Here is a 25,551-nt window from a genome sequence, read left to right on the forward strand (position 1 = left end):
ACGCTCTTTGCAAATATAATTGATCACTTTCATTGAATTTCGGGTGAAAATTGAAATGTTTTCAAATCAGTATCCTGACTAAACTCATCCACTCAACATAAGTTCCTCTGATCTTAACTATTAGTCAAAATAATTCATAATTTCTGTTTTTTTTTAACTCAAATATTAGGTATAATTGCATATAAATGAGGTTTATTGACCATGAATTCTAAAAAGTAGTGTAAAACTAGTGGTAGTAAGTTGGTGTTAGTGAAAACTTATAGTCAGAAAAAGGGACGAAAATGTCAAGTGTCGAAAAGCTTTTGACCACACAAGGGTTAATAGAACTCTTTATGCTAGAGCATGCAATGCTATTTTAGACAATAGTGTTGTACCCTACCAACTTTGTGGCTACAGTTTAGAGAATGCCCATTCCTATTTCAACAGCACAATTCCCCAAAGTGTGTCGGGTCTAACTGCGTTGTATTGTATAGTGGTGAACAGAGACCACACTTCCTGGGACTGTGTTTCAGCATTTTATTGCAAGCCACCAGTAATGACATCTGGATAACCTCCCTGCCATTGTTTGAAACAAAGCATTCACACAGTCTCTCCTACATAAATGCTCTTACTTCCCAGGGAAAAGTCCAGAACGAAAAAAATAGCATTAATTCACGCCAACATTACAAAAAGATAAATAAAAGTCTACATTCAAAATACATTCTTTCTGTGTCCCTGGGTAGCTCACCTGGTAGAGCACGTGCCCATATACACAGGCTCAGTCCTCGACGCAGCAGCAGCTACATGTCATCCCCCCCCCTCTCTCTCCCCTTTCACGTCTAAGCTGTCCTGTCACAAATAAAGGCCTAAAATGCCAAAAAAAAAAAAATACTTTCTTTCTATATAAATGTTACAAATAAATAATCATACAAAAACTACATACCTGCAATTGTAGAGAAACTAAGCATTTTACAGGGTCTCTCTTGCACAAATAGTCTCTGTGCCTGTTTAACACCATGAACAGTCACACTAGCCAACATGGTCACGACAGCACACTCTAGTGTTGCAAGCTACATGGCAGCACTGCTACACCTGCAAAGGTCCATTAAGAAAAAAGATTTTCCCAGATTGGTGTGAAAGAACTTGACTGGCCTGCACAGAGCCCAGACCTCAACCCCATCCAACACCTTTGGGATGAACTGGTATAATGTCCAGCAGGAAAATTATATATATATATATTTATTTTAATATAGCGCCTTTCAAGTTACAAAGTGCTTTAGAATAAAACAATAATGTAAATAAAATCCAAAACAACAAGATATAAAACAATTACAACAATAAAATCAGTTAAGAAAAAAAAGATACATTCATAAAATCAAAGTGAGTTTTAAGGAAAGATTTTTAAAAAAAGAGGTGAGGAACATCAAACCTAATAAATAATAATAAATTGGGATTTAGGAATCATTAGGGCCCTGCTAGAGGATCTCAAGCAGCAATCAGGCTTATGGGGAGTTAGCAGAGCACAGACAGGAGCCTGGCAATGTACGGCTTTAAAAACAAGCAGTTATATCTTAAAATCAATTCTAAACCTTACAGGTAACCAATGAAGGACAGACAGCAAGAATTGGTGTGATGTGGTTGCTTATCTCAGAACGGGTTAAAAGCCTGGCAGCAGTGTTTTGTAGAAGTCTTTGGATGTTTCACCTGCTGACACCAGATAAAGCGTGCGGCAATAGTCAAGTCTGGAGGAGATGACAGCATGGATGACCTTTTCTAGATCTGCACATGAAAGGAATAAGTTCAGAAATAATTATAATGACCCATTTAGCCACACACATTCTCATTATGTTCAGCAGAAAGTGTGCAAGCATAAAATATAGGCTACATTAAGGAAGTATTTAAAAAAAAAAAAAGTCCCTTACAGATACAGGCTTTTTAGTCAAGCTTCCTGTTCAATAGTGCTTTGATCTATGTGTAGAATAAGTCTCTCCCTTGGGTGATTGGTGTGATTTCATAAAGTAAATTACAGCGATCACAAATACTCTTACCACCAACAAAAAAAACGGTTTAATTTTTCATACTTCTAACTGGCCTGCTGACATTCTTGTAACAGTCTCAGAAAAGGTTTCAGTCTTTGCTCAGGTTTAAGAGTAAGTGGGTCCTGCCACTGTGTTCCCTATGAATAACAAAAATAACATTCATTTTCCCTTTAACAGTTCAACAGACCTATGAGGCTTCTTTTCCACATGTATCTGAATGCCTACTGTCAACACAGTCTTACAGTAACAGGGGTAAGATGAGACTCAGCAGCCATCAATCATGTTCACTAGTTTAAAAAAGAGAAATCCAGATCCCCAATTTTTAAACTGAAGTCAGAACAGAAAGTAAGTGAGAGGTCAAATATGATTGCTGTCAGATGATTTCACTGCCATCTTATACCTCTAAATACACCAATTTAGAATGTGCCGACATGTGGCCCATTTGTCCATATTCTCCCACAGCAATGGCTGAATTTGTTTTTCTTTGGAGAAAACTAAAAGTGACATCAGGCCATCTCTTATATAAAGGTGGCAGAACAATGTCAGCGTTAGGACAGTTTTACTGACTGCCCAGTGGCTTTCAGTTCTTTTTTCTCTTCCGGCTCATCATTGGTGAGGTATTCGATGTGTGTCCATATACACCATATCTGCAGAGAAACAGATGGGATGATTGGCTGTGAGACAGCTTTACATGAACAAATATAACATAAATACTGTATGAGCAGAAATTATTTCTGTCAACATGATGTTTAGGATTATCACAGGTTATTTTTACCTCCACTGATAGAGCCAGCAGGCGGCCTGCAGCCAGCAACAGGGTCCCCAAAGCCTGGATCCAGGGAGGCAGATACAGCCAGTGGGATAGTAAGCCCCACTGATACCCATACAGCCACAGGGGGAGGCAGTGCAGCCCACTCACCACCCATGTGCCAAGAGGTGTCCGAAACCCTAACAGCACCAGATGCACAGTTTGAGTTCAGATCAACTCATGGAATTATTGATTTATCTTGAGCTGCACAGCATCATCAACTTATTTACAGTTACAGACCGTACCGTTTGCCATGATGGCTTGTATGAATCGAGGGCTGGTGATGAAACTGTTCTTCCAGTGGTCACCTCTGGCATTGTGGTTACACACAAACACGCACCACTCCAAGGCAGACACCAGCCAACCCCACTATAATACAATACATAGTTGACATCAGACATCAAGAAACATTTAACACCATTTTAAATATGGTACAGTACAAGACACCTGCGTGTTTGCACAAAGTTGTTTCATCAGACATACATTCAGAGTCACAAGTAAATACAGCTAGCCTGACGTTGTCAGAATATGAGTCTGATACTGCTCCATTGGGCTGTGATTATGGGGCGTGTTTCAACCGAACCAGAAACCAGAAAGACAATGCAGTATGTGACTTATGTTGACCACAGGGTTTTCATTGCGCCCCATCTTCTAAGCGACAATTAGGGCCAGCTGATAAATTAAACTTTTGCCGAATCCCGTAGGAAGGACTGCAAAAACATCTTTCCAATCAACAAATGCCTTGATCGCAGTTCTCTGTTCCTCTTTTAAAATGAATGCGCTGTCGATATCTTCTATAACAGACGCGATGGCAGAATCTACACATCTCAATTCTCCAGTGGCAGCCATCTTTGTTGTAAACTAATTCAACCCAAGCGCTCTTTGGTGACGTGGTTGATTACGTTACTGTTGATCATCTGTCCATCATCGTATAAAGCCCGCCCTGACAATTTGATTGGTCCAAACAGCTCTGGTTCGAGCATAGTTGCTCCAAAACAGATCAAGTCCAGACCGAACTTCCCGACCTCAAATGTTGTGGGCGGGGCTAAGTTCGGCTGGCATCCAGGATAAAATACAGCATAAGTATTAAATAAATTCTTTAGAGACAAGGTTTAGTGGTACAGTGGTTGTTCTGCTTGATGTCACAAAAAAAACATCAATCTGGATCGACGACAATTCATTTCCAGGATAATCGCCGGATGTTGTGGCGATGTGTGTTGACGCTGTCTAACTCTGTTCTCTTCGGGAAACAACAAACTTTGACCTAGCAAACTACACGCTGGAAATGGCGTTTTGAAGAAAATTTGAATCGTGCAACAAGGCAGGCCTCTATTGAGGAATGATTGTAAAGATTTACAAAGAATATGGTTACGGCATTTACCATCTAACTGGGACGTTTTGGGACCGCTTGGTGGGGATCGCTATGGAAAAAAATACACATGGCGAATACACTAATAAGAGCAAATTACGTTTAACCATGTATGCAGCTAATTTACATGTATATAGCTCCTGTTACTGTATTGTATGAACAGTTAACTTCATTTAATATTGTATGTGGCGTTTTCTTTTGGTCTTTGCGACTGGAGCTTAGCGCCGCCCAAGACGATTGTGATTGGTTTAAAAAATTTAAAAATGCAATCTTGGAATGTATCTGTGGAGGAGCCAGACCTTACTTAACAGCGCTGTGGAGATAGGTCTGGCAATGCGAGACTACAAAAACCAAGATGCAGAACAGTACAGGCTGCTGCTGGTGTAAAAAGGATTAATATGGATGACATTATTGGCAAATACTAGACTATTTTGTACCAGCTGATCATCCCTTACGTTTTCAAAAACACTGCATGCAATAATTATGTGTGTAAATCAAAAAGAGAGGATCATTTGAAAAGATTTCTTATATGATAATGATATAGTAACATTGTGAGCACTTAGTGTGTATACTGTTTGCGTTGAATGTTCTGCAGCCATCAGACCTTGAACAGCAGGCTCCATAGCATGCCTCTGCCCAGGTTGTCCACCACTACATCCAGCCAGGCTCCAAACCTGGAAGTCTGACCCAGCCTCCTTGCCAGCCAGCCGTCCACTCCTGCACAGGAAACATCATCACATAGTGCAGACAGACCCCTCATGTCATGTGCACTTAGTAACTATTCCTCCTGGCAAGGCATCTTTGGGTTTTGAAACTGGACACAGCAATACCTAAGATTCTGTTCTGCACTCATGCAGTATCATTATCAGCATTTTATCAATAATACCTTTCAGGTTGTCTATCTTTTATATGATATGATAGGATGCAGCTTGATTAATTAAATGTCATGGGCGTCAGACTGAGGGGAAAAAGGGGACGGAGTATACAGGGCCCGCATGTAAGGAGGGCCCAGAAAGACACTAGAATTAAAGCTTTAGTGCGTAACTTTTTGATATTATTGAACGTCCGTTACATTCAAGCCATTGCCAAATGAGTTGCTACAAAGCACGGTCACGGAAGGCTTGTATCATGTGGACGCGCCACAGTTTTGTCGTCATTACTTAGAATGCCTCATGGGGGCAGCAGAAACTACATACTATAGCTTTAATGAATTCTGTGCACCGCCGCTGCATACAGTAGCCTATACAGACCATTTTCACTTGTCATAGCAGACAAAGCACAGGTGTAATTAATAACATTTGGTATGCCATTGCCACTGAGTTAGCATGCACAATATCAGAGCCCTAAATGGGAACCTAAATGGAATGCAGCCACGATTGATGTCATTTTATTAGTTACACCTACAGTATAAAAATAGGCCTCAATACTACAACGGTGGTCTACTGCTGTGTCTGAAGTAGGGCTGGGCAATATATTGATATTATATTCACATCAATATATGAGAGTAGATATCGTCTTACATTTTGGATATCGTTATATCTAGATATGACATAAATGTTGTCTTTTCCTGGTTTTACAGGCTGCATTACAGTCAAGTGATGTGATTTTCTAAACTAACCAGACTGTTTTAGCTGCTCTGTTATTTGCCTTTACCCACTTAGTCATTGTATCCCTATTATTGGTGATTATTTATCAAAACTCTGATTGTGTTAATATTTTGTGAAAGCACCAAAAGTCAACACAACAATATTGTCGCAATATCGACATTGATGCTTTTGGTAAAAAATATATATTATAATAATATTTGATTTTCTCCATATCGCCCAGCTCAAGTCTGAAGCTCTATAGCTAACGCTGTCGGGTGACCCACAAACATTCCCCTACCTTTTGGCAGCCACCGTTTTTTTTGCCCTAGGAGGCTGACATTTGGCGTGGAGGTCAAGGGTCTGTGAGGTTTAGGGCTGCAACTAATGATTATTTTCATAGTCGATTAATCCGTTGATTATTTTCTCGATTAATCGATTAGTTGTTTGATCTATAAAAATGTCAAAACATGGTGAAAAAACTGTCACAGAGGAGAGAAGAAACTAAAAAATATTCACATTCAAGAAGCTGGAATCAGAGAAATCTTTTTTTTTTTTTTTAAATGACTCAAACTGATTAATCGATTATCAAAATAGTTGGCGATTAATTTAATAGTTGACAACTAATCGATTAATCGAGTCAGTGTTGCACCTCTAGTGAGGTTGTGTGAATACATGAACGCGTGGATTCATGCGCTTACGTAGTACTACAGCTATTAATCACTTTTATTATTAAACTATAAACTATTAATTTTTAATAATCCGGTCTTTAGTTACTGCAAACATCATCTACCAGCAGCAAAATAGGCCTTTTTTCATTCTATTTTGGTCATGACATGAGTGTGTGCCGAGTGAGCCAGCACGCACACTACCCAGAGTCTGAAACTGAAGCAGCTGAATGGAATTCAGCCATCATTCATTTTATTATTTACACCTGTGATCAAAAGTCTGCTGTGAAAAAGGCCTGTAGACCTTTTTCAAAATGTCATTGCAGGTAAAGCACATGTATAATTAATAGCATTAAATGATGATGTCACCAATGCACACTTAGATGACAGGCAGACATTATTATTATTAGTTACACCTGTGGTTCTCTTTCTGTGAAAAATGTTGTTTGTAATGTAGACATGTTCAATATATTGACTGTTGATTTGTGTTTATCCTACTGTCTACTTTATTCCCTTATAATGCCCATATTCAATGCTGTCTTTTTTTAAACTTTACCCTTGCACTGCTATAGTTTTTATATTACTATGTCTACATTATTCTCTTATATTGTCCATATTTAATACCGGTCTCTAGACTTTATCCTTGCACTATTGGACTTATTTGCACTACCACCATGACACACACTCTCATAGAGCACCTTACAATACATATTGAATCACAGGGTCAGTCCCTGCCCTGTCACTGCAAGCGTCTCATGCTTATACATCCCTTAGTACATTCATGTGGATTTTTTATTTAGTATTTTTTCTTTTATTGTCAATATTATTCATGTGGATTTGTTATTTTATCATCCTGTTTATGATGTATATGTGTGTTGTGTGTGATGTCTCTAAGTTACTGGGACCTTGAATTTCCCCTTGGGCGATCAATAAATTATCTATCTATCTATCTATCTATTGGTTGCCTACTGGAATGTATCAATGTAAAATATGATCCAACAGCAGCACCATTTCAAGACTACGAAGTAGGCCTATGTCAAAGCCTCTCACCACAGGTCAACAAGGTAAACAGATACATTACCATCTAGTGCTATGGAGATTGAGTAAAGAGAGACAAAGATTGCTGGTGTCTTATAGGCAGCCCATGCAGCAAACACAAGGCCAATCCTAATGTATCCTGGAAGAGACAAATACATACATACAGAACAGCCAAGTAAATTCAGTGACAGCAATAGGGCCTATCTTGTTATAACGTTACCCTCTTTAGCCATGGTCAGTTCGAATTAATTAGGGTGTTTTTTCTCATTACTTTGACATCTTTCAGCGTCAAAATCATATAGTGACATTCGTTAACTATCTAAAGCCAAGATACTATTCTAGCAATCTGGCTGATGTGTGTTGTTTAGTAAATAGCCAGGCCAAGTTACGTGGGTTCGCAGCTGTCATGCCATGGTGAACTGACGCCCTCGCACATAACACAAATATAAAATACAAAAAAAAGGTCCTTAAAATTGTAATGTTTCTTACCGATAATATTCGGCCACCACAGCAGAACTTGGAGTCCCATCTCCGATCAATATGAGCGGTACAGTGGCGCCTAATCCCGGAAAAAAAAGAGGATGCAACCCGCTTTAGAAGCCGACCTATCTAGCTATCAAAACACGCGCAGTTGTCGTACAGCCATGGATATATTCATGCTTTTATCCCTGTGTAGGTCTCTACATCATGCTTTTATCCCTGTGTAGGTCTCTACATCCATAGTGTCACGCATGGATGTATTAAAAGAACGAGCCCGGTTCGTCTTCTTCTTTAGGTTATTGGCGGGCTACAAACCAACGTTAAGATGCATGCCGTCACCTACTGTACCGGAGTGTGTAATATCATTTAAATAACCATCAACCCCCAAAAAATAAAACATAAAATAATAATAATCATAAATAATTAAACAAAACCCTTTTAACCTGTATTTGTTTATCCCTTGTCTCTAACAGTCCTTTAATGTTCCACTCCCTTCCCAAATCTACCACCCTGTCCTTCAGTCTCTTTCTTTCAACAATAAACTTCAAACAAACTATAACATTTAGTGATTTTATTTTTGGCCGTTAATGTCATCGTATTTTGGTGGAAGAAAATAGAAGGGTCTGTCTAATGAACAAAAAGAAATATTTTGGTAGAATTGTGATTATTATAGCTCCAAGAGAACAAATAATTTGTGCCATTATAACAATGTCATATAGTGCATTTATATTGCAGACAATAATTTAATGTCATAAATTGTACATATTATGTAGCCCATGTATATAACTATGGATATAACCATATAACTACATTAATTTTCCATAATCGCGTCACTTCCTGTCAACCGGGTTATACCCTCTTATATACAGTCTATGGTTATACCATACATAGACTGTATAGTGTATGGGTTATACCAAAGAATTTCCGTAGACGGGCTTTGGTTATACTGTTATATCATAGACTGTATGGTAGCCACAAGGTGGTGCTACTCGCACTTCTTTACAACCTACAATCCCCAGACAGGCACACGTATTGACAGCTTGGTATGACTGCGCATAATTAGTCAAAATTGTATTTTTGTAATTTGCAAGAATGAAGGGAAACACTTAATGAAGTTATTGAGTTAAAAATAAAACGTTTATGTCTGCCATGGTGGTTGTGTTTACAAGCGTTCGAAGGAGCTGATCAACTGACCTGTAGAGTCAGATCATGTGACAGAATGGAGGCGTCGCTGAAAACATTCACCCGTTCACCACATACACACACCACCAGGAACCCATTTCACAATAAACGGATAAGGCGACAAACAATTTTGATCAACTCAGTGCACAACGTTTATTTTTCCACATCGCAATGAAATGAGGGGAGCATGGGGGCCAAAGAGTCGAGGATAGGATTCCTGTCGTATGACGAGGCCGTCAAGAGAGGTAAGCAGAAAAGCAACGGGCTAAATCCACATCAGTTGCGCTAGCTTAGCTAACTGTCAGGTTTTAGACTAGCCCTTTACATAGGAGGGCGTCCTGGCCACCCATTAAAATCTAGCGATTTAAGTGGCTTTGGTTATTTGATAAGGTAAACACCTGTCAAAAATAACATACATCCTCTATGGAACCGCTAAGATCCATTAGTCAATTCGGCATAAAACAATGTCGGAAAGCCTCACGGAATTTAATTACGTGTTAAGTTTAACAATAGCTAAGCCTGTATTTTCTGCAGTCGTCTTTTTGCAAAATACACTATGTTTGGATGCAATAGGAAGCGTTTCCTAGTAATTAAGACGTCGTTGTATGAATTCTGTCCATCCCGAATTGGGCTATTCTTCCTATCAATATGGAAATATAGCTGACTGGTATTTTATGAGGCGTGTGCCTTCGCTTATAAGCAAGGTCATGTAAAAGTGACAGATGTTTGGACTGTGCTTGGCGTGACGTTCTGTCCATAGCTACGAAAGCGTTGATTGTGGGGCTAGTGTTGGCTAATGAGGAGGGATGGGCTGGCTTGACAGTATGTGGCAAAACCGTTGTGCAGACAGATTTGAATATGTGCTAACTTTGTGGCTGACACACAGTGTAACGCTTAGCCTAGCTCTTATCACCTTAGCTAGCTAACGTTAAGTAAGTCTGCTGCTACTAGCTTCGCGTTACTTGTCTAACGTTACTAGCTAGCTAGACAGTTGATGTCAGTTAGCTAGCTAGGTGGTTACAGCTAGCTAAGTTCCCAGAGGAAAATGCCTCCAGACTGTTTGTTTTAGCCTTCGCCTGGCGGATTTCGAGAATAGCCATATGATATGTTATCATCAGTGTTTGTGCTAGGGCAGTGGTTGCCAAAGTGGGGTTCGGGGACCCCCAGGGGTCCTTGAAGGTGTTCCAGGGGACACCAGCACTAGGGCTAGGTATCATTCAAAATGTTTTTGGTACTGATACCGCGAATTTGATACAGATTCCTGAACGATACTTTTTTCAATACCAAGTTTATAAAAATCCAATTTAACAAAGAAAAAAGACAACATTACACATTTTTTTCAGCTCCTTTACACTTATGTGATGCACAAGTCAAGCCTTTCAAAAAAACACACACACACGAGTCACATCTCTGTGCATAAAGTATTGTGTTTCCCTGTATGTCTCTACAATGTGTAATGTTTGAGAGCCGTCACAAACATTATTAGATCTTGGCACAAGCATGCTGCATGCTTATTGGCTCATTGATGCTGATGACATTTATTCCTTAGGTATTGAATGACAAGACATTTTTCGATACTCGATACTATGGATTGATGATGGAGCAATTTGGTCTGTGCCTAAAAGTATCGAAGTTCGGTACCTAGCTCTACCCCAGTACCATGGGGTATAATTTATTTTCACAATAATTCCATCAATAAGTAAAACGATGACAGAATGTAGTCATACATTATTGTCTAAATTATTCCCCATGGTGATTTGGTCATGAGTTTCATACACTTTCTGTAATAAAACATCTGAAAGCAAAAGTCCTATCAGATGGGCGACCTTTGTTAGCCTGACAAGCCAGACCCACATCAAGATGTTGGATCTGGGAACTCACCATTGACGGAGTTCAAGCCGAGGGGCGGGATAAACGGTTGTCTTTCAAATTCCCTCTGCACGCAATAGGATAGCGCTACAACCAGGCAGAGCAACGAAGAAGGTAGCGTTTTTCCAGCTCGCAAGCCAACGGAGAGTGCCTAGATCCTCCTGTCTGCAAAATAAATTTGCTGCCACTAGGGTGCGTCTAGATTTCTATGCTAAACCTTTGGATGAAATCTTATCAAATTGGGGTCCGTGGTCTGGTCAGGTTGCTTCTTCTAAACTGTACACACACACACAGGGCCAGATTGGGATAATAATTCAGGCTGGGAATTTAACAACAGTCCAGGCCCACACATTCACAACAGCGTACTGTAACCCTTTCCTGTTTACTCTTATTAAGGCCATTCTAATGCTCAATTATGCCTCATAAATTGTTGCAGACATTCTTGGGTTGATGCCTTTTGTTAAAGAGATTTGGTGCAAAATATAACAATTTTGGACCACTTAATACAAATGGTCAAAAATACCTCCAAAATACCACATCAAGACACCAAGACCTTAAGGAACACCACAGAAAAAAACATGCTGTGATTTGGTATAAAAAAAAAAAAAACTGTTGATAGATTTGACAGATTTCTGTAAGAATTTTTTGGTGATTCGATGGCAAGCAGTTCTGTTCTGAAAATAGCTCAGAACCCCCTTATTGTCAATATACCTAGGAAAGCCATACATCCTCTGAATGCCCTAGGTCTATAGTTTGTGGTTGTAAAGTTTTATTAAACTGCGGTTATCCTGGAGGTCACAACAGGTAATTTTATACAGGGAGGTCAAGTTTTAAAGTAACGGATTCACTACAATGAAGTGGCTACTGTGGGGACTAACATCATCACACAGGAATGAAAGTGGGCTCATTGAATCCACACAAGTCTCAGTTTTTCAGTCATACCCAATTTATGCAACCCAAAGACTGTTTAGGGACCCCAGAATGCAAAAATATTCAAGCTTTAGCCTTTGTCTGGTGCATTTCAAGAATAACCATGTGATATGGCCAACATCAATCGTCAGTGTTTGAGCTAAGAGACTGTCAGGATGCATATGCTGAACTGTATATACACGAGGTGCATGTTTTTTTTTTTTTTTATTTAGCCTGTTGACATTGTTTCAGACCTGTACTGCAAAGTCAGTTAATGTATTTCACTGCCCATGGAATCATAGGTGCCTTTTCTAAAAGCATTTTGCTGTCAAATCAGGTGATATGCAGGAGTAAATTTAGATAAAACAAGCAAAGCACAAAGCTGGGTACAGCTGTGTTGTAAATTGATGCATAGTCTGAGTTATGTAAGATGTGGCCGAGCATTTATCAGGAAGTATATAGGAGATCTTATGCCTGATGGCCTTCTTGTTGCACTTTACTCCCTGGGTAGTCTCGCTTTACCAGACCCTCCTCCAAAGGGCGCTGGAGGAGAGTCTGGCTACTCCACATAGTATTCGGGGATGGGAGGAAAACATGCTCTGGTTTATTGGCATTTCTTTAAACCAATCACAATCATCTTGGGCAGTGCTAAGCACCGGAGAAAAGCCGCGGTGCCGCTGCAAAATGGGCTTGGAAGGAACTTGTTTTGGTTGAACATGTGCACGTTTAAAAGTTGTTTTAGTCTTGCAACAGAAAACTCAGAGTGGATAGATAATCTAGCTAGCTGTCTGGATTTAAATGAGTGAAATCCGGCGGATTTTCCGGTGGCAACGCAGCACCCCCGGAAGTGGAACGTCAAGTACTCCCTGGGTTACCAATAGCTGAACGTTGTCTTGATTCCACTCCATTATAGGCTGTTACACATCCATCCAGTACATTGTCACATCTAAACCAGGGTTCTACAGGGAAGATAGACAGACCTGTCCTTTGCATTCATATTTATGTTAAATGATGAAAGTCTGTAACTTATTTTCAGCCAGGATTCTTCACTTTTATTTTCATACAGAAAAGCCCACGTTTGAACAAACTTTGACCTATTGACGCCTCTATTGCCTAAATGGCATCTTTTCAATATCGGCTCCTTGTGTGGTGGGTTGGACATTCCTCAAGATGATTGTCATTCCCACTCTGATGATCACATGTGAACACACACAGGCGGTGGAATTATCCAGCCTTATCTGACCAGTCACAGGGCAGCCTTCCTAATTCCCAAAGCAGGCTCGACTGCCGCAATTATGTGGTCAGTTTTCATGGAAGTTCACTCCAGTAGGACACCAGCAATGGTCAGGGAACATCCTGTTGAAAAAGGTTAGGCTTTGATGTGTTGCTGTAGTATAACCCAGGGTCATTCAGTCATCTTTCAAGACTAATTTTACAGGGCTGAATATGCACTCTCTGTTCAAATACAGTATTTGCATCTGCTTGTCCTGTTGAGCATATTCTTGAATAGAACAAACTTGGATCGGCGTTGCAAAAGCTCGTGCATCGAAGAAACATGAATGTGTCAACCTGTATAGGCATACAACGAATTTCAGCATCTACAGGTCTCTTCCACAGTAAAGAAGAGTAAAATTGTTCATTTGAGCGGAGATTTGACAGACTTACGTTTTAGGTGGATACAACACTACTATCCCAGAGTGGGGATTGAGCTTCTAGGTTTTCAGAGGTAAAAGTCTACTTTCTTTTTAAATGGTAAATAAGAGGATGACTGAACATTTACTTTTATGGGAAAGAAAGAAAGAAACCACCCCAGTTGATCATTGATTGGTATGCCAAATTAGCATGTTTGATAACAATCAAAGGCAATAGACCTTGCTTAAAGAGAAAAGTCATCTGATGTCCAAATATTGAATCAGCTGAGTTGCTTGCAAGGCTAAGGGAAGTTAGAGGTCAAGTCAACTTTATTGATCCAGCACATTTTATACATAATAAAATGCAACACAATGTGCTTTACATAAAAATGACTGAATGATTAATAATAAAGAATTAAAGCAAGTGCAAAAACAATCAGTGCAGAGTATACAAATGCCAAGATATTTAAGAAACACTAAACACACAAGAGGTTAGCCATACGCTGTTTTGAAGAGAAATGTTTTTAACCTGCTTTAAAAAGTGTTCAGTGTGGGAGCCTCTCTCAGGTCAATAGCTCCATCTACATAGGGCATAAATGCAGACGGCAGCGTCTCTTGCTTGAGAGTTAGTACGAGGGATGGTTAAAAGACTTCTGCCTGTGGACCTGAGAGTTCTAGCTGGTTTGTGTGTAATTAGCACATTTCTTTTTATATACTGAGGTGCAAGGCCATTTAGAGCTTTGTAAACAAGTAGCAGAGTTTTAATGCAGAGATCTAAGAACAGGTACAGTGTGCCATCCTTTGAATGGCAGTTGAACAGTGGAGAAAGAATATACTTCCAGAATGATCAGCTGACTGTATATCCCTGCAACAGATAATGCCTGATGCTGTTTAATTAACTGAACTCCCGTCTGTCCTTGCCAGTGGTGGTGTTGACTCACCTCAATGGTCATTTTGAACATATAGATTGTGGAGCTGTTGCATTGCGTCAGATGTTTTAACACCTGACAGTGTTATAGGCCTGCACGATTCAGGGAAAAATATGAATCACAATTTTTTCAGCTTAGAATTGATATCACGATTCTCTGCCACAAGTTTTTTTCTCACGAAGTGTAATGTTTATTGCACACATGAACCATGACAAAACAAAACAAATTGGCAGTAACAAACAGAGACTTTTTGGCACCTGTAGCACATTGCGCATCACCACAAGCCTGTAAACATAGAGGCTTCAATGAATAAAGAAAATAAAGTACATACTGGCCATTTACGTACAGTAGGCTACCAAAAATAGTGACCTATAACACATTAAACTAAATATGGCCCTGATACAGGCTCTATCTGAACTCCTTGAACATGTCTTTACATAATTAAAGTTAGTACATAATTAGTCTCTAGAGAAATGGAGTTTGTCAATTGCCAATTTAAGTACAGTAACAAAAACAACAAATTTCTTAGCACACTCTTTAACTGCTTGCCTTTTATAGAATTAACATTCAACTGGCCATTCAAGTAGGTTACCAAAAATAGAAGTTTAACGCACTGCGCTGAATATGGCCCTGAACATGGCTGTAAATAGGCTAATTGAAACATCTTTTGGACCTCTTGCCTTGTACTGCTTCATCATATTGCACTTTGTGGTGACATTTGAGGTGCTGATAAAGATTTGTGGTGTTACCTTGCAGTGCTGCAACGAGGGCAAAGCATGCCTTGCAAATCACATCAGACTGACCCTCGTCGTCTTGCTTGAATCCAAAATACTTCCACACCACTGAATGCGAGCCTTTTTTCGGAACGAGTTCGGTTTGAGACTGAATGGTTGGCTGAATCTCGTCACTAGTACCTGGGTTTTCATCAATATCCATTTGGTTTATTTCCGAACTACCGCGCTCACTCGACGAGTGAAACACGTGACTAAAAGGCGCTTTGTCATTGGCTGAGGGTGAAGCCCTGAACTTTGTGAGAGCTGTCCTGCCAAAATAAAGGCTGAAAATGGCCAATTTATTTTTTTATTTATTCTCAGTCATTTAAAAATTAAATCGTGAACAGGGTGAATCGAGATCGCGATTTATCGTGCAGGCCTACATTGTTACCCGTCTTCCATGTGAATATGTTCATAGAAACCCTTTTGTGAAGCTGGATAACTCAAACATAGCCTGACTACTGTATGTTGACCTTTTTGTTGTGAGACAGGCCCCAGCTGAAACGTGTATATGTGTTTGTAAAGGCAGGGTTGTGGAGGATGTATGCTTGTGCAACCCATGAGTATGTAATGCTTTTGAAACAGGCTCTATATCCGATGTATTTATAATGTTCTTATTAATCAGGTTCTGCTTTGTATATTTTCCTAGAGAGTCCCTGGAAACTTTCACCGGTTGACCACCCAGTGTTTCCGCTAGGTTGACTGCTTTGGCCTTTAATGTTCCAAATTTAACACTTTAAAGTTTCTTTAAATATTTGTCAGTTACTTTTCCAAATATTTAACAAATGCCAGGAGTTGAGTTTTTATTAAAACAAAATTATGACTGGTGTGTTAACTGCATGCCAAATTAATCAGAGAGTGTACGTTGCCTCCCAAGTTACTGTATAACTGGTTGCTGACAAGCAATGTAGCATTTAAAAGGCTATTTATTTAAATGGAGTCCGGTGCAGTGTCCACTCCACATAAAACGTATCATGTGCTTCATTACATCACTTCCAGCAAACTTCACAGAGAACAATGAGGGCAAACAGCATCACCAATTTGTTTAAACTGAAAGTTATCTTGTCTTTCTCAGTTAAAAACATAGGGGAAACCCTGGAATGGATATTTGGCGTTATTTTTGGCATTAAAAAAAAAGATTTGTCTGGACTGACATTTATAGGGGAAAGTTAGTACTCCGACCACATAGTTTAGCAATGCAACAACCGTGGCCGTCACTCTAATTACTCTGACACAAAGCCTCACCTGAGAACTGCATAGCCTTACATTTATGGTTGACGTCAGCAGGCCTTATCAGACTAGGTGATAGACCGCTGCTTTGCATTCTTTCCTTGTGCTCCCTGGTTTGTGGATATAGATTTTCCTAATGTTGCCACAAGGGATTCCAGTTGGGTGTTTGCCATGGAAACATGGGCAGGCAGTTTTTTTATTTGTTACAATTTGCATCATTTGGGCAATATGTTAAAATCTTCAGAATGGCCACCGTCGGCCCAACCAATTGAAAATTAATGTACTGGCTCTGCACACTGTTTTTCCTCGCTGTCTCTCTCTGCCATTGCTGGCCTTTTTGTGCTACTGGGTTAGCTTGCTGAACGAGAGTCTGTCCCTGAGTAGTCTTGCATAGCCAGACCTATCTCCACACTTCGTTTTAGCACTTTAACCAACAATTTCCTTCCGCTGGTTTTCCAAAGCAATAAATTCAGTGCTATCTTATCTACCATTAACTGTGTGAACTCGCTATGTTCTGTTTTCTTCTCAGGTGCCTTATCATATTGGTCGTGTTGTAAGTAGCTGTCATATCGGCTTACAGAGGTTGTGTGTAGCTATTTCCACACTCGTTGTTGCTCCCATAATAGCACCCATGGTAGCTTTGACTTATCATAGTAGGAAAAGGCAACGCAGCTTTATTTATAAAGCACATTTCAGCAACAAGGCATAAATTATTAAAGAGCAGTTTAACAACATTCATTAAAGAGAATATAAAAACACCTAAAATAGAATAAGACAAGTATCAAATACAAGACTAAAAGTTACAATGCAGTAGGGCTGAACGATTTTGGCGGGAAATTTAATTGCGATTTTTCAGCCAGATATTACGATTACGATTTTTTTTTTATGTTTAAGTTCAATATTCACTGTGTAACAGATAAAACAGGTCATGGGGCATTACAATATGAGACACCATCAAAACTGCTCTATATTGTTATGCAAGGATGAGAACATAAACTTAGCACAAAAAGTAAGGAAATTTGTGTTTTGGTAGATTATTTCTCTGTGGTAACAATGCTTTTTGGCAATAAATCTTATACCGTTGGAAAGCCTGTTTAGTTCCCTTTCAAATGGTGCCCCATTTGTAAGGAACATGCATTTGTGGGATGAGCAGCAGCACTGAGTATGTGGGTTGCGCCCATGAGAAATTTGCCAAATCTTCTCTGCCAATGCCTAACAGCTTATTCTGCCATTGACTCGTTTGGTGGATTGGATGATTGAAGTTTGAAGAAACAGACATATTGGCAATTTAACATTTTATTAATTTCACAAACAGGAGCCTCAGTAGCGTGTGGAAGAACCATACACAGCCACAACAGCCTGGCACCTCCTCCTCATGCTGGTCACCAGCCTGGTCACACACTGCTGTGGGATGGCATCCCATTCTTCAACCAGCAGTCCTGACCTCAACCCCATTGACCACTTGTGGGATCAGCTTGGGCGTGCTGTTCCTGCCAGAGTGACCAATACAACCACGTTGGCTGACTTGCGACAAATGCTGAAATAATCTACCAAACACAAATTTCCTTACTTTTTGTGCTAAGTTAGATATGACTTGCCAGCAAAGTGTTTTTGTTTTAATAAGCATGGAACATTGAAAAGTCAAACATGACATTTATCACAAAAGCTAAAGTTATAATAGTAAAAACAATTCCAATAAAAAAATATCAGTACTTTCGTGTAAACTGAAATTTCTGATCTGCCTCAGTTCAATAGTAGCATCTACATATTGTACCTTTTACCATGTTAAATAAAGTAATTAAAAATAAATGAAAAATCCACTGAAATAGGACATTTCTGGAATCAATCTGTGATATGTAACATTATTCCAGCATTTATCTTATGAAAAAACAGTAAATATAATAATAAAAAGAGGAATAAAAACTGTTAATCCAAATGTTAAACCAAACATTTAAATATTGCTAGAGATGCACCGATTACAATTTTTAGGCCGATTCCGATTTCCGATTTTTCATTGAGTTTGACCAGCCGATACCGGTTTTAGCCAATTCTGATTTCATTTTTTTCTAACCACTTTACAGCACACACAAATATTTATTTTCTATCTTTTCTTTAATAGAAAATTACCATTTTTCATAGAACATTTTTTGAATAGATAATCGATCACTATAAAATAGAACTATATAAATTACTACTGGTGAGGGAAATTCACACACATCTAAAGTGCAATGTTATGGAAGAACCATTTCCTTCTTTTCACATCCAATATCCAACTAAAAACGTGATATATTTAGCAAACTAAACTTATGTATGTATGAAAACCGGTAAAGGCAATAAAATAATATATAAATAACAAATAAAGTAAATATAGCCTTGCAGTATAAAGATATTTCTCAAAATCAGTTCCAGTTTTTCAGCCTCAGAGGGGAGAGAGAGTGACTGATCGCCTGAGATCAGTAGAGCAGACGGCTCTGCAGAGCCGTGTATAATTACGACTTTATGACATTTCATAAACAGCTGATTGAGCGGCAGTGCGCCGCTGCTACATGCATGTAGCGGAAACCCTGCATGTGCACGTGTTGTGCTGATGTTGCGCGATGTAAATCACGCACCTCCCGAGTGAATTTGACCGGCATAAAAATGACCGGCAGGTTGCCGGTCATGGCCGATGACGTGAAAATCGGCCAATTCTGGTCACCAGCCGGTCAATCGGTGCATCTCTAAATATTCCACTTTTGATTAATCGCGGTCTTCACGATTAGCTAATTGCATTCTTTCAAATCTCGATTTTGATTTGAAAACGATTTATCGTTCAGCCCTACAGTACAATGTAAGAAATGAACAATTACTTGATTTAAAAAAAAAAAAAGGCAGCATCAAAAAGAAAAGTCTTCAGCCTTGATTTAAAGGAACTGAGACTTCTGGCGGACCTGAAGTTTTCTGGAAGTTTGTTCCAGATATGTGGTGCATTAAACCTGAATGCTGCTTCCCCCTGTTTAGTTCTGACTCTGGGGACAGAAAGCAGACCTGTCCCAGACGACCTGGGTGGTCTGGATGTTTCATAATGTAGCAGCAGATCAGAAATGGGTTGTGGCAATATTGGCAATTTGATAATATGTTGGAGAAGCACGGTTGTTACTAATAACATAGTATCGCATTGCCAGACCTTCCTCCACAGCGCTGCGAAGGAGGGTCTGGCTAGTCCACACAGCATTCCGGGATAGAAAAATGTGCTCTGGTTCATTGGCATATCTTTAAACCAATCACAATCGTCTTGGGCGGCACAAACGGTGCCTCTGCAAAATAGCCTCGGGAAGGAACTTGTTTTGGTGGAACGTGTGTACGTTCAAAGGTTGTTTTAGTCGTGCAACAGAAAACTCCGGCTGAATTAAAGGCGGCTCCTGAACAATCCCGGAAAATGAAACGTCGTCGATATATATAGACTACTAATAACATTGGCTCTGTTCTGTTAAGCCGTTACAGTGAGCCAGCATGCATAATACCAGGACCATGAATCTGAAGGAACTAAATGGAATTCAGCCATGACATTCTGACATGTCAGAATGTCTTGTGAAAAGGCCTATTACGCAGCGCCATTGTGCTGTAAAATAATGACAACAATTTGAATAATTTGGATTGATTTTGAAACTTTGAGAATTTCAAAATTGTAATTTTCTTTAAAAGACTACACTGCATCTAGGCTAATTATTTTTGTTTGATTAATTGTAATTATTTCTGAGACAATTAATTGTACAGCAAAATTTGGAATTGTTACAGCTCCACCCCAGAAATGACTGTCGCTGGACAGCCTCCAGCAACAAACGGATTATAGTATCATCATTATGAGGATTTGTAGGATGAATTCATAATGAGCTCTAAAGTTAAAAATAGGATACTGCCGTGTTTTAGGTTGTTTTTCTCTTTCCAATCCCATTAAATAGCAGCCTCATGCTGAATGTTTGGTGTCATGCCTGCAGGTTTTTTTAAGAACAGCACTCCCTGTTTCTTTCTGCCTGCCGCGTTTCTGTTGACAGTTCACCCTGACTGAAAGGTCACTGTGGCTCATGTGAGTTCAGTATTTGAATGCTGACTCCAGTCTTGGTGATAGCAGCAGGCTAGCAGACCCAGCTTTTTTCATAGGACAGCAAACATTAAGTCACAGCAGGAGGCTTTGCTGGCTGCTGCTCTGCTACCATGATAATTTAGTAAGGTGGTCTAACACTGAAAACCTGCTGTGTGCTGCTGCTGCTGCTGTGTGTGTGTGTGTGTGTGTGTGTGTGTGTGTGTGTGTGTGTGTGTGTGTGTGTGTGTGTGTGTGTGTGTGTGTGTGTGTGTGTGTGTGTGTGTGTGTGTGTGTGTGTGTGTGTGTGTGTGTGTGTGTGTGTGTGTGTCAATACCTATTGTATGTTCCCAGGCTTTGTCTGAAGAGTGTGTGTGGAAAGTGTGTTGGGGCGGTTGCGGAGATCAGACCCATTGTTTGCTCTGCATTGAATTGTAAGTATTGCAGTTAATGCAGCCCAGTGTCCAACAATACGCCCATTGCATCACAGCATCGACAATACAGAGTGTTCTCTATAATGTGGACTGCTTTGTTTTCTTTCCCCATTTCTCCATTTAATTGTAACAATTTTGTTCTGGTAGTACTATTTTGTCATCAAGTTTGCTCTGTAGTATAACAGAACCCTTCTCACTAATTCACAAACAACACAAATTTTGTCTGTAGAATGCCCATGACAATTTCCCAGAGCCGTATTGTTCATCTTCAAATAGCCTTTTTTTACACTGATATTAAATAGAAAATGTAGCATTTTTTATTGATAGATGACTTGAATGAATAATCAACTGTCAGTATTACTGTCAATAGGTTTTCTGGTCATCATAACATCATAACAATTAATTAATTGTTATGATACTTCCACATGCTGTGCCAAGTCTGGAACTTTCCCACAGGCCCAATCAAAAGGACTAAAATCTGACAAAGCTATAGTGAGTTATACGAGAAATCACACGTGGAGATGACTTGGCTGAATAAATGGAAACCAATCCGTAGTGTCAGCAAGCAGATTTGTTTAATTCACTTCACTAATGCTATTACTAGAAAATGTGATATATGAGTGTGCTCTAATGGAGTTCAGTGGAAATCAAATTTGTATGTGCTGACTAGTCTATATTGACGACGTTTCATTTCCGGGATTGTTTACGTGCCGCTGGAAATTCCGCCAGATGTTACTTATTTTCGGCCGGATGTCTGTCACGTTCCGCTTTCTTTGTGTTGGCATTTTAAACTCAGGTGGATCTATGAGGACTATGGTTAACTGCTCCTCAGATCTCTGCAGGGTAAATCCAGACAGCTAGCTAGACTATCTGTCCAATCTGAGTTTTCTGTTGCACGACTAAAACAACTTTTGAAGGTACACACGTTCCACCAAAACAAGTTCCTTCCCGAGGCTATTTTGCAGAGGCACTGTTGCTCTGTCCGGCGCTTAGCACCGGCCATGATGATTGTGATTGGTTTAAAGAAATGCCGATAAACCAGAGCACGTTTTTCTCCCATCCCGGAATACTGTGTGGACTAGCCAGACCTTCCTCCGCAGTGCTGTGGAGGAAGGTCTGGCAGTGCGTCACTATGTGTTGACTCAACAAGATTTGTTTTTGTTTTTTTAGAGAAATGCATCCATTCTTTTTCATAACCATTGTATGACCATTATAAAAGGTACAATTGTTAATGGGAAACTGCATTTCAGGATCACTCACATTTAAACACTTCTTAATCTTTTTACCAGGGTTCTAAATCCATTTTAATTAGGGCTATCGAACTATAATAAAAACTAGCAAAATGTTATGTTTGAATTAAGTAATTAATTAATTAGTTTAATTATTACTCAATTGTCAAAGTTTTATTAATGTAAGGTCAGTGGGCCTTTTGATTTATGAAGTTATAGTGGCTTCAGCACTAGTGTCTCCACATCTCTACTGGCCCAGAGTGGCGACGGTCCAGTTCAACCAACAGCACATTGCATAGTGTGCAGCTGTATCTGGAAAACTCCATCAGTGTTTGATCTCGATGTAGGGGACAATATAGCCGCTGTGTTTCATTGCAGCAGCAGAGCAAGCAAGGTAATTGTTGCTGCTGGAACTCATAGTATCACAACTCACTGTTGCATAGCTTTGACTGGAAGTGGAAGCCTTTACCGAGGACAATTGGATGTGTATTGTTTGAAGTGCTGCTGATGGTTACATCTCTGTACAAACAATGAGTGTTGCATAGAAGAGGAAGTCTTGGCCTGCTATCCGCTGGCTACACCGGAGCCTCAGAAATATTTCCCATTGCCTCCAGAGGCTAAATCGTTGTCAAACGGATAGCTGCTGGGTGCCGATATTGGTCTCTAACTGACTGAAATATTGTTGGCTGTTGATGGCTCCCTGTCCAACTCTTATGGGCTGACATATTAAGACCAACTAATATTTTGATTGTTAACACGTCAGCTGTGTAGGTAATGCATTTAATTCCTGTGACTTGTTGATCATGCGATGTGGACATATGAAAGCTGCAAACTCTGTCTCACTTATAAGTCAGATGTCACCACAGTAGTGTCTAGGTGTTGATGACGTTGAAATTTTCCAGTACAAGTACATGGTTTGTGGTAAACCTATAATCAGCTGTGTGTGTGTGGGTGTAAAATTGAAATGTAAGTGTGTGGTGTGTGTGTGTGTGTGTGTGTGTGTGTGTGTGTGTGTGTGTGATTGAAGTGTGTGTAAGTGTATGTAAGTAAGCACGTAAAAACGTAAGCTGTGAATATGTGTGCAAGACTGCCACAACAATTGTATCATTGTTCCACAAATACCCTGTTTTAAGCAGCTTGTCTATTAAAGGCAGCATCCTGTCAGACTATTTTTGTGTTGTTTCACCCGAAACACAAAAACCAAAACATTCTTCTCCTTTTCCTAAACAAATGCAGTGTTGCATGTAGTTATGCTTATCATTTCTGGGAACTTTGAGATCTCTGCTGCTGACAATTTCTAGTGGAATGGAATGGAAAGGAATCTGGTATGGAAAGGAATCTGGTCAATGACATCTTGTTTTTCCAAAAACAATGTCCTAGTTACTCAGGATAACTCAAATCTATATTTGGTAGAAAATAGGGAAACTTGGCTAAAGTTACATTAGGATGAATTATTACATACACTGTAATTGTTTTGCGCTGTACTACTTACTGTCGGTCCTGTTAGCAGAGAGTTTACAGATTCTTTAAAAAAATGAGGAAACAAAGCATACCACGTTTGCTTATAATCACTTTTCTTTTCCTGTCTTTCTCTCTCTAGTCACTGATGTGGAATTGAAGCGGCTGAAAGATGCCTTCAAGAGAACCAGCGGCCTCACCTGTTACATGACCCAACAGTGTTTCTACAGGGAAGTGCTGGGAGATGGAGTTCCACATAAAGTTGCAGAGGTAAACCACAGTGATGTCACAACATGTACCATTAACCATGATGGTTACTCTAAAGTGATAGTTACAGTGAAATGTTGAATGTTGTCCAGGTTGCCACTAACAATAGGTTAGGTTACGTCAGTCCAAGTCAATCATCCAGTGTCTCCGGAGATAAAGATAGCACATCCTGTAGAAAGGAGGTGAGAGACGATATCTGATGAAGAACAAATCCAAAAAGAGAGTGTTGTAACCCTTAACTTTAGACAAATTGGAGAAAACTTAGGTGGTTTTGTTGAGCGTGTTGTGAGACATAGGGATCAATATTGGACTGGATAGCATTACAGATATTTTCCTAGCAGAGGATATAGTGACTCATTCACAACAGATTATTTGCCTGGAGCTCTGCTGTGTCCTTCTCCCCTAACTCAATGCCATACATCCAGAGAAGGGTACGAGCACAGGTACTGTAGGTGGATCCTTGGATAATAATAATAATACAAATTTTTTAGCTGCAGTTTTTTTCTGATAGTCTTAGCCAGCACAACGTCCAGCCCTGCATACCACAGGACTTAACGTTACCATGAAAAGGCTTTATTACTTCCTTAATGTTACATATTTCCTGTTTTTAGATCATGATGGGGCCAGAAATTAGGCAGCAAGGGATCAGTCTAAGTGTAAACCAATGGGCCATCAGTTATGTAGATTGGCAGTATGAATAGCCCGCTACGCCTTGGACTGAATCTAGGTCCTTGTAAGCTGTCCTTGTATAGATCAAAATTTGTACTTGCATCACATATAGAATTATTTTATTTTCAAAACACTAATCAGAATAAATATCTGAGAATGCTACTTTGAATACATATAAAACAATATGTAATACCTACAATTCCATCCACATCCATGCCATCCTCAATTCATAGAATGGCAGTTACATACAGTAGATACCTCCACCATAGATTGTAACTGGCTGAGCTTTTTGACTTCACTTGGTCCTACTTTTCAATCTTAAATTTCACAGGTGAGAGCTGGTATTCTTTCTCTGTCCATTAAAGATGGCAGATTCCAAAATATTAAGGAGGAAAACAGGTTGTTTGAGCAGTGTGATTTGGGATATGGAAAGTGAGTCCATGGAAAGTGAGTTAGTTTTCCACAAAATGACTCCCCCATCTGCTGCTAAACTTAAACACAGTGTTTAATGTGGCTCAGGAGGTAGAGGGGTTCATGGTTCAATCCTCAGCTCTTTCTGTTGTCATGTCTTTGAGCAAGTTAAGACAAAAAGAATGCTATATAAATGCAGTCCATTTACCATTGAACACTACAGCACGTTTCTCTCAGCATCTCTGCTTCCCCATGGTAGCAGTTACTAGGGTGATAGCAGTCCAGATCTAAGGTTACTGCAGGTCTCTTCAAACAGAAACATGGCTGCTGCACATTCTGACAGTTCAAAGAAAGCCTGAGCCTAGTCAGTCAGTCAAGACGCCATGTTCTTTTTCATTTTCAGAAATCTCAGTAACACTTGTTTAAAAACCAAGTCTATCTTGCATTAAAACACCTTCCTCCTTTGATTATTTGTTCGTGTTCATGATGATGATACACAGATTCAGTGATCCTCAACTTCATACAGAGCATACATA

At 39.6% G+C, this 25,551-nt stretch overlaps 2 protein-coding genes and 1 long non-coding RNA gene across 10 annotated transcripts in view; 1 reads left to right on the plus strand and 2 right to left on the minus strand.

The window, feature by feature from the left end:
* Positions 1–502: 502 nt before the first annotated feature.
* LOC118495116 lies at positions 503–1,113 on the minus strand. The gene is made up of 2 exons (XR_004897429.1): positions 969–1,113; positions 503–610 (listed from the first exon to the last, which is right to left on the minus strand). It is a non-coding gene; the product is annotated as an uncharacterized LOC118495116 (long non-coding RNA).
* A 262-nt stretch (positions 1,114–1,375) lies between these two features.
* si:ch1073-145m9.1 lies at positions 1,376–8,255 on the minus strand. Its single transcript, XM_031285518.2, has 7 exons — positions 7,974–8,255; positions 7,528–7,623; positions 4,800–4,912; positions 3,072–3,195; positions 2,794–2,966; positions 2,586–2,665; positions 1,376–1,758 (listed from the first exon to the last, which is right to left on the minus strand). Exons 1-7 carry the CDS (start codon positions 8,011–8,013, stop codon positions 1,716–1,718), a joined length of 669 nt encoding a protein of 222 aa, XP_031141378.1. The 5' UTR covers positions 8,014–8,255; the 3' UTR covers positions 1,376–1,715.
* Positions 8,256–9,157: 902 nt separating this feature from the next.
* The window catches only part of usp32 (ubiquitin specific peptidase 32), a 55,196-nt gene continuing 38,802 nt past the window's right edge, over positions 9,158–25,551 (plus strand). For all 8 annotated transcript variants that reach the window (XM_031285528.2, XM_031285545.2, XM_031285561.2 and 5 more), the window contains exons 1-2: positions 9,158–9,391; positions 23,811–23,938. In XM_031285528.2, the coding sequence (XP_031141388.1) occupies positions 9,334–9,391; positions 23,811–23,938 (186 nt within the window). In that variant the 5' untranslated portion in view covers positions 9,158–9,333. The remainder of the gene's footprint in view (positions 9,392–23,810; positions 23,939–25,551) is intronic.

The sequence above is a fragment of the Sander lucioperca genome, chromosome 5 (assembly GCF_008315115.2).
Source record: "Sander lucioperca isolate FBNREF2018 chromosome 5, SLUC_FBN_1.2, whole genome shotgun sequence".
Lineage (NCBI taxonomy): Eukaryota > Metazoa > Chordata > Actinopteri > Perciformes > Percidae > Sander > Sander lucioperca.